General features: G+C 39.7%; 1 protein-coding gene across 1 annotated transcript in view; it reads right to left on the bottom strand.

The window, feature by feature from the left end:
* NSF (N-ethylmaleimide sensitive factor, vesicle fusing ATPase) overlaps positions 1-6,596 on the bottom strand; it is a 127,488-nt gene extending 120,892 nt beyond the window's left edge. The window contains exon 1 of the mRNA XM_011377095.1: positions 6,486-6,596. Coding sequence (XP_011375397.1) covers positions 6,486-6,497 — 12 coding nt within the window. The 5' untranslated portion in view covers positions 6,498-6,596. The remainder of the gene's footprint in view (positions 1-6,485) is intronic.
* Positions 6,597-9,668: the final 3,072 nt, after the last annotated feature.

Genomic DNA, 9,668 nt, shown 5'->3' with positions numbered 1-9,668 from the left:
GGGCAAAGGATACACAAAGGTAATTTACAAAAGAGGAAATGAAAAAAGCTCAATCTCACTAGTAACCAGGAAAGAAATGCAAATTTAAACAAAAAGATTTTTTTTCACCTATCATATTGTATAAATTAAAATGTCTATAATATTAAGTGTTGGATGGGACAGTAACAGGCACTCTTATACTGGTGGTATGAGTGCATACTGATATAACTAAGTAGATAAAAGTAACTCATTACCCAGCAATTTATGTAGCAATTGTACATAAGGGATATATATCTAGATATAGATATAGATATAGATATAGATACAGATATAGATATAGATATATCTATATCTATATCTAGATACATATCCTAAAGAATCTCTTACATATATAAGGAGACATATACAAGAATGTGCACTCCAGGAAAAATGAAATTGGAAACCACCTAAATTGTCCTCTGATAAGAAAATAGATAAGTGTAGTATATTCCCAGACTAACATACTACATTGTAGTTAAACAGAATTAACTGGCTCTCTATGATCAATATGACTAAATCTCAAATGTCACCTTAAATAAAAAAATGCAAGTTGCAGAAGGAAATATGTAGTATTACACCATTATATACATTTTAAAAACACATAAACAATATATTTTTTATGGGCGCAAACATATGCAGATGTAGACAGAAAGGATCCATACCAACTTTAGGATAGTGGTTATTTCTGGCGAAGGTTAGTGGAATCAAGAAGGGGTACAAAGGGGACTCAACTGGATCTGTAATGTTTTATTTCTAAAAATTAAAAGATGTGAAGCAAATATCAAAATGTTAACACTTCTTAAATATGGATAGTAAGCACATGGATATATATGTTTTGTCATTTGCTGTACTTTTCAGCATGTTTGAAATCTCTTAAAGTGTACATAATTATGCTTGTTTAGAATGCATAGAGCTTCTAGAAATAGTTATAGTCATACAAGAAATATTTAGTTTTCATCACTAAAAAAATAAGTTGGAAATTAGAGATTAAATTACTAGGAACTTGAAGGCGGTATAAGGTAGGCCTCAGAGCCCATTTAATGATATTAATCCTGAAGTATGAAAAAGGATCTCAATAAGAGATTATTACCTAAAATACAAAACCCAGAGACCCTTAAGAACAGCATTATAGCAAGTTTCTAGTGTATTGCCAATGCTTGCAAGGGTTCACTCTTCTGCCAATTCAAGAATTTTCAACAGTAAAATATACTTTCACTTTACACCTTTGCACCTTGTTTTAAATACTTGAAAAAAGAATACATCCATTTTAAACATAAACTTCTCTGGGTTTTAGAAAAAAAGTAGCTATTTAATACTGCTGTAAAAAGTTCAATTTTATTTTCTAAAATGTATTGCATTTGAAGATACTTTTAAAAATATTAAAGTAATAAAAGCAAAAACTACTGCATATAAGATTGTAGAAATATGATACGCTTTGGATAGCAAAACTTTGATTTAGGAAATGGAACTACAAAACATTTTATATTATTTGTTTTGACTTGTGGTAGTGCTCATGAGCTATCTCCGATTTACTACTTGTGCTCCAAAACTTCATCTGAAGGTAGGTTGGTTGGTAAAAAGGTCATTCACCCATAAAACGTTTTAAATGGGTAGGTTTCTGAACTATGCTATGCTACAAAAGCTTCTTCAATATATTAATACTAAATATACTAGCCTGTTTAGTCAAAACGTTGAATTAATTTTACTTCTAACATCTCTCTACGCTCCTTTAGATTCCTACTTAACACCATCTTATTCTATTTCTCCACAACAAATCACTCCAACTAGGTGTAAGAACTTGGGAAGAAAGTGATCCATTGGTTTATTTGCATTAATCTTTGTATATTTTTAGAAAAGGACTGCTGAATCTCCAGTAAGTGAGATTTTTCAGCAATTTTAAAAGACAGATTACAAAAAAAGTTCAGGCAACGTAGAAAGCCTTTTTCTTTTTCTTTTTTTTTTCAGTAGTGGGGTGGTGGTGGTAGTATGAGGGGCCTATAAAGCAACACCAAAGAGAGGAGCTTTACTACAGAGCCTTTCCCTATCTAAAGTCATCTCTCCTCAGCTAGTAAAGGCTGCATTTCAGATTCTTCCTTTACTTCTGATCCCATGAGTCCAGAGCAGCTGTAGCACGAGAATTCTGAAAGATGGTGTGGAGGCCTGGGGCAATAGGAGCCATCTGTATGAGGGTTCATTTTAAATAAGAGTCCATATTCAATGTAAGTAGTAATAATTATAACATTAGAAAATGCTATATTACTAGAAAAATTTTAAAACAGCTGAGAAAATGTATTACCTAATTGAATCTTTTGGAAAGGTCAAAGGGAACCAAATAAGTTTAAATCATTTGATCATTTTATTGTATAAGGTATCCAACTCACCATTCCAGACTTTTTTCTCACATAAGAAATACAATAAGGCAATAATGACAAAAAGTGTTTTATTTCAGGTTCTTTCCTTTTCAGATCACGGGCTTCAAGATATTTTAGAGATTAATCAAGTTCCGATGCCCTTGATTCTATGTACTGAATAATATCACACATTTTATTCTGTAGCCAATTTCCCAGATGAACTAAATATGTCTTCTTTTTTGGCCAAAAAAAAGCAAAGGACAAGACATACTACAAGTAACTGATATTATCGATGGCAAAAGTCAGTGACACAACACACAAAAAAAATTCAATTACAAAGTGAATATAAATACTATTTACAATATGTCTGAATTCCAAAATTAAGTAAACTAACCAAAAACAATAATAATTCAAAACTGCTCTTCTCCCAAGAAATAGAAATACAGAACTCATTTTGAGAGTAGTACAACTAGGCAAACTCTATTTGCTAAACATTGATAGGTAGTTACCAGAAAATTATGGCTACTGGAAAAAATGATAAGACAATCAGAGATCGGCCAAAGGTGTTCAGATTTTCGAAAGGATAAAAGGTAGTTTTTGAAAATTAAACTTTGACAGCAATCTCCAAAAAGTCTCGGTAAGGTAGATTACCCAAAGTGTATCGATGTCTGTCAGCCTAAAGGAGGGTCTCTAGCAGCATGCTCAAGGGCTATTTCTGTTCTGACCTTGTCTTATTCTACCTTTGATCAATGGCTTGAATGTAGACACAGAAGTCATGATTATTTAACCTACAGATGAAACAAAACAGGGAGAGTTACTATGTTGCATGTCATGAAAGAATCAAGACACAAGAAAGCCTTCAACCAGTAGCAGATAGGCCCTGACTTAAAAAAAAAAAACTATGAAGGGGATAAATGTAAGTCTTACATTTATGTTCAATAAAACAACTATACGATCCCTAGAATGGGTGGGGAGGCGGATTTAAAACAAAAACATGAGTGTTTTTATTGACTGTAAGCTCAGTACGGGACGAGATGTGATTTACTGCAGGAAAAAAGGTGAATATAATGTTACCCTGTATTAATAATGGTAGTGTTCAGTTTATGAGAATATACTGTGTTCCACTCAGCACATTTTAGAAGAAACACTGACAAAACCGAGCATTACCAATGAAAGGTAAACTAAATGATGAAGGGTTTGGAATATAGGATATTCAAGGAATTGGGATTCTTAACTTGCAAAAGAGAAAATCTGAGGGAATATGTTACCTGTCTTAAAATACCTGAGGAGCTATCAGATGGAAAAGGAATTGTGTTTAGTTCTATGCAGCTAGCTCAAAACAGAGAAATAAGATCTACGTATAAAAGTTACATGGAACCCTATAATAAAAAGATCTTTTTAACGTGACAGTAAAATGGGCTAGCTTTATGGGGATGAATTCCCTTCACTAGAGTATTCAAAGAGAGATTAGATTCATTTTCAACAAAAATGTATTGAGCACTTAGGTCCCAGGCAGTGTGCAAAACACAGATAATAGTAGTGAGTAAAAAACTAACACGGTCTCCGCTTTCATGGAAGATAAATTCTAATAGTCGAGGCAAATAATCACACTAATAAATCGAAAATGATAAACAGATAAATCTCTAAAGAAAGGACTACAGTTTTTCAAGAGCATACAACAAAGGATCCTGACTTGTATGTAATATGGGATCAGAACAGACTTCCCTGGAGTAGTCGAGTGATTTATGAGGAGAGAAATGGTTGGGAGCAAAATATTACAAAGAAAGGAAAAAGCACTCGCAAAGACCTCGTGGTAAGAGAAGCCATTTTAAGTTCAATGAATTGAAAGGCTTATATAACCTGAGCACAGAGAAGGAGCGGAGGGGAGAGAAGCAGGAGCAGAACCACAAAGCAGGACCTTATAGGCCGGATCACAGATCTGGTCTTCCCAAAAGTAATGGAATGCTATTGAGGGAGGGTTTTAATGGGTACGGCAGGAACAATCAACGTGGAGAATGACGTAAGGAGACCACTGGAGACTACTATCAGACCAGAAATGATAGCAGTTTGGGAAAAGAAGGTGAAAAAGAAGATGTTAGAGATGTGGACAGATTGGAGAGATTTTTTTGGATAAAATGACAGAACCCATGTGACTAGTGCAGTGGGTGACTTGGTTATAGTTTAAGGCAGCAATGCCCTGATAGTTTAAAGCAGCAATGCCCTAATATCTTTTGAGGGGGAAAGGGAATAGAAATCAGTGTTTACTGGGGGATGTGATGAGAGAGAAGCGGTATAAAGGATGACACCCTTGCCCCAGGTTTCTAGCCCATATAAGTGGATAGATGGCAGTGCCATTTGATAAAATAGAAAACACAGGAAAAGTACTAATTAGGTGAGCTCAGATCATGGGTTATGGGTTTGAACAAGTTGAATTTGAGGTGCCTTAGTTCTGAATAGTCAGTTTGACATATTGATCTGGAATTTAAAGGCTAGGTCTGGACTGGGAGTAAAATATGGAGAATCATTAATATACAGATAGTAGTTGAAGCTGTGGGCTTAGGAGAGACTGATGGAGGAGAAAATTAAGAGTGAGAAGAAAGACTTGAAGAATATCTGCATTGAATAACGGGGCAGAGGAGGGTGAGTCTGCAAAAGTGAGGTATGAGTAAAAACAGGAGCAAGGCTTCACAGCCGCCATAGGAGCAGCATTTTCCATGAAGGCAGCAATGGCCAACAATGCCACATGCTGTTGAGACCTCAAGGTAAGACATGGAATGAAAAATGTCAACTAAGTGTAGAGACACATGTTAGTGGGATGACAAGGACAGAAATCAGACTGCAGTGGATTGAGGGGTGAGTAGGTGGTAAACAAATGGGAGACAACAAATGCAAACAGTTCTACCAAGATTTCTGGCTGTAAAGTGGGAAGAGAATAAGTGACAGCTGTGGAGGTGGAGGGAGGGTTTGTTTTAAGATGGGGGAAGCCTGAGTATGTTAAAATGGAGCAGGTGAATACCCAGGAGTGGGGTTCCTGAAAAGGTGAGAAAAGACAGAATCTGAAGCATAGGTGGAGGGAGTAGCTATAGGTAAAAAGGAGAAGTTATGGGGAAAAGGAAGAGAAAGAGTATGAATTAAATGACCTTTAAGGTCTCTTCTCACTCTGGAATTTTATGACAATTTCCTTTAGACAGGACATTTGCATGTATGCATAAATCTATATAAACTTATCCAAATACTCTAGCATAATCAGTAAAGCACATCTTTATCCCCTAATGACGCAGTTAATGTCCCCAGGTTTACGACCAGTGTAATCTCTGGGCAGGATCCATCCCGAAGAGAGCTTTTAGCTCAGTGCACACTGCAATACAGCACAGAACCAGCCCTATCTCCCTTAGCCAAACCCATACTACACCGCGATCTCAGAGGCTAAAGAAGGAAGTAAAATTTAAAACCCTGAAACTACAACATATTCTGCTTCATTCGAAATGACTGTCATTCATAACAGCGAAACGCGACACCCCAAAGCTCACTGCAAGCTAAAGGCATTCCTGCCTGATCGGACAGTGACGGTCCCCCAGATGGCCAGGATTTAACACTAAGTCATTTGCACTCCCTCCTCCGTTCTCAAGACCTTTTATTGTGAAGAACCAGAAATGAGTTCCTAATGATCCTTCCCACAGCCCTCGCCCCAATGCAGCAGGCCGATCCCCCGCAATTATTCCAGAGGCTGCACCTAATAACCCTTCGCAAAGGGGTGCGGAGAAACCCCCAGAGTCCGTCAGACGGGGCCGGGACGACCACAATCCTGCGGCCGCCTTGAGGGGCGAAGGCAACAGCCCCAAGGAATGGAAGAAGGGAATTAACAGAGACAGAGGCGACCCGGGTAGCGAGGGGATCGCCTCCCCTCGAGCTTTAGGGGGATGGAGTTTTTGAGGAGGGCTATTCCCCGGCCATCACTCTCCCTTCCCACCCTCAAGCCCGTCTCTGGCCAGCCGCCCCCTCCAACGCCGCATTTGCTCAGACCTACTCCCCCTCCCCTGAGGCCTTCCAGACCTCGGGGCGCCCCCAGATCTGGCGCCCCCCGCCTCGAGCCGCGGCCCCGGGGCCGGCACTCACCCGGCCCGCCATCTTCGCGGACACGTCCGGCTCCGCGGCTGTAGCTCCGCGCTTGGTAGAGCCCGCCCCCGCCGCGCGCGCGCCCGCCGCCCGCCCTCGCGCAGGCGCGCAGCCACCGTGCGGCCGCGCGCGCTCCCGGCCGCGTCCCCGGCCTCCCCCGCCGTTCCGCCGGGCGCGCGCAGGCTCGGCGGCCGCCAGGGGCGGGCGGGGTGGCGGCGCCATTTTGAACGGGAGCTGCTGGACTTAGCGGTTGCAGTGACCTTGCATTTCTAAAGCTTACTTATCCGCCAGCGACTTTCCCCAAGGCTCCTTTTAAGAATCTCATCACCGTGGCTGTTTGCGCTGGACTCTGTAGCAATGCCTTTGAGGCGTTAAGCAGTGAGCCCCTGCTTATCCCTTTGCCAGCTGCTCTTTGCTCTGCAATGGCCTTTAGCTTTGCGCTTCCAGATCCACTGAAATGTGAAAATGTACATAACACCCAGTGCGGGTAACGGGGCTGCCCCCAAGGAAGATCAAGTAATGAGTGGTTGGTTTTGAATTCAAGTTCTCTGTAAAGTCAGGCTTTTCTCTGTAGGCAGACTTGTTTTCCTAGCTCCTGAAAGTTACCAACGTTGGCGTTTATATTTAGCTTATGTGTATCCTGGAAAACTAGTTAATAGCTTCTTCCAATTTAAAAGTGAATTAGATTATTTTCATTTTATTTTATTAGATATTTTTATTTATAAAGTAATTTGTGTCTTTAATCTGTAGTTGTCAGTGTTGTTTCATTTTAGACATATATGGTAGACTTTGAAATTTGCCCCAAATTTTGCCTTTTCTTTTTTTTACCATGATGTTTCCTTTCCACAGTACTATTTCTTCACTAGAAACTCAGAATAGATAATCATCAGAATAACAACAATGGCACCCTGCAGGAAGAGAGATTCTGCGGGATGGATTCTCTGATGCTTTATTACCTCCGCTATTTTATATTTCTCCTCATATTTACAAAAGATAACAAAAAAAGATAGAATTTGTTATCTTTCATTTCTCACAGATAATTAGAAAAAATAGTTTTACCAACATGAGGAAAGGAAAGGAAAAAAATTAGAAGAGCTGGGCATGCATAGTGATTTAAAATTAAGAACTAATAAAACTAATAAGTGACCTGAAGATGGGCCAGGAACAGAAGAAAAAATTCAGGCCAGTTTCATAAACTATTACACTGTACCTAAGAACCAGAGTGCTTTGTTGGACAGATCAGATGTTAACTAAATCACGGGTGGGTCAGAATTTATGAAGAAAGATAGGGAACTAGTTGAACTCTGATTTATTAACTCACCAGGCTGTGAAAACAATTTGAATGGATGGGGAATCAGGAAGCTTAGATTCTTGCCCTTTTCTGTGCTCTTTCTGCCACTCACTGGCCATGTCCATTCACCTCTTGGAGCCTGTTTATTTGTAAACTGAGAGGTATAGTAATTAGATGAGTTTAATGATTGTGTCTTACATTTTTTTCGATGCTTTGAATTTGAATCTATAAATCAAAGAGCTTTTATTCAAATATTTACTAAATCCAGAAGATGACATCAGCTCTTAGTTCAATGATCTGACATTATTTTCAAGGCCAGAGAATAATACAAATGTATTTATACCATTGGTTTGTTACTAGGTAAGCTAGATTACAAAGGAAAATGTCTTTAGTCTCTCTAACCAGAAGGAATGTTTATCATCTAGTAAAGGTAGGTTCCAGTGTGTCAGTTCATAAGCATATCTACCCTTAATAAGGGGCCCTTTGTGTCCTCTCACAAGTTGTATAAATGCAATAGAATGATTTGCATAGCCCTGCAAGGTCTACCAAAGAAATTGTAGGCAGGCAGGAGGTCTCATACCTAAGGTGCTTAGCATCCATCTGGAGAAGATTCTGAGACATTGCTCCAGGTTGTCACATGTCTGCCCATCCCATCTGTGCCTTGCTCTGATATTCCAGGTCATCTTGATATTCAAGAAACAGTGGAGCTGATTCGGCATCGCCTTCTGAGCAATCCTTGTAGAGATAGTTGTCTCCCCTTTTTTTACTGTGCCGCTTTTTCTGGTCACAGCTCCCTCCAGTTCATACAGCCGTGGAAGCATTGTCCGACAAGGTACCCTGCCCTCCCCTGGCCCAAGAGGGATCACAGAAGTCAGGCAAGGACCTGCACCGCTCCTCTTGCAGAAGATATCTCTGTGAAACAAACAAAGGTGGTCTTCAGACCCCCTTTTAAGCCTTTCTATAACCTTCTCTCTTTCCCAAGTTCTTTCAGCATTAATAACACATAGTAATATAAGACTAATATATTACTCTTCCTAAGAATATATACAGTTTAAGGAATACTACCTGGAGGAGCAATGTCTAACCTAAGGAAACAAATCTTTAATGGCAAAATATCAGAGACTGCGACTTTTCTATAGGGAACTATATGTGGTTAGCAGTCCTTATTCTTGCCCTTCCAATCATAACCCCAAGTTAGCCACCCCTGCCCTCAGGCCAGGCTTTCAGGGAGCCTTGCTGAAAACTTCATTTTACAACCCCATCATAGCCAATTTTAGGAAGATAGAATTGCCATCTGTTTTCTGTCAGAGAAACCTATTTCTCAAAATAATAAGGCTAGAGAACAGAACGAAATGGAGAAATGATAAGAAATTTTAAAAAACAGGTAGACCAGCTGGTGCAATGCAGCATTCTAGCCGCAGACAGGTGTTTTGTTGTTGGGGTTTTTTTGGATGAATGTGTCCTTTCTCTCTGGAGAATCAAGGACAAACACCTATAGTCACAGAAATCAATTTATCCTGGAAAGTCTGAGTGGGCAAGAGAGATGACAGAATCCTATCTCAGGGGAAAGGAATGAATGTTGCTATGGAAATCAGACCATCCTGTAGTGCAAGCCCCAATGCACTTGCCATGCTGCCTAACCCTGTGTATTAACATTGTAGATCCGGAGAGCCTCCTGCATCTCTTTGAAGAGAGATTATTCAGATATCGGTCTGATGAACCTTTATGCATCTTGAGAAAAGGAAATCGGAGTCTCCTGGGAGGGGCCACACTTCTGAGAACATTAAGATAGGAGAGGCCCACAAACCAAGCTGATTGGGTTGACTATACTGGCTACCTGTGACAGTTCTGAGGGCTCCTGAGAAAAAGTAAAGGTATGTCTTCGGGTTTTT

The sequence above is a fragment of the Pteropus vampyrus genome, unplaced genomic scaffold (genome assembly GCF_000151845.1).
Source record: "Pteropus vampyrus isolate Shadow unplaced genomic scaffold, Pvam_2.0 Scaffold306, whole genome shotgun sequence".
In the NCBI taxonomy this organism is placed as follows: Eukaryota; Metazoa; Chordata; class Mammalia; order Chiroptera; family Pteropodidae; genus Pteropus; species Pteropus vampyrus.
The sequence above is the reverse complement of the archived record's forward strand: the minus strand, read 5'-3'. Positions and strand labels throughout refer to the sequence as shown.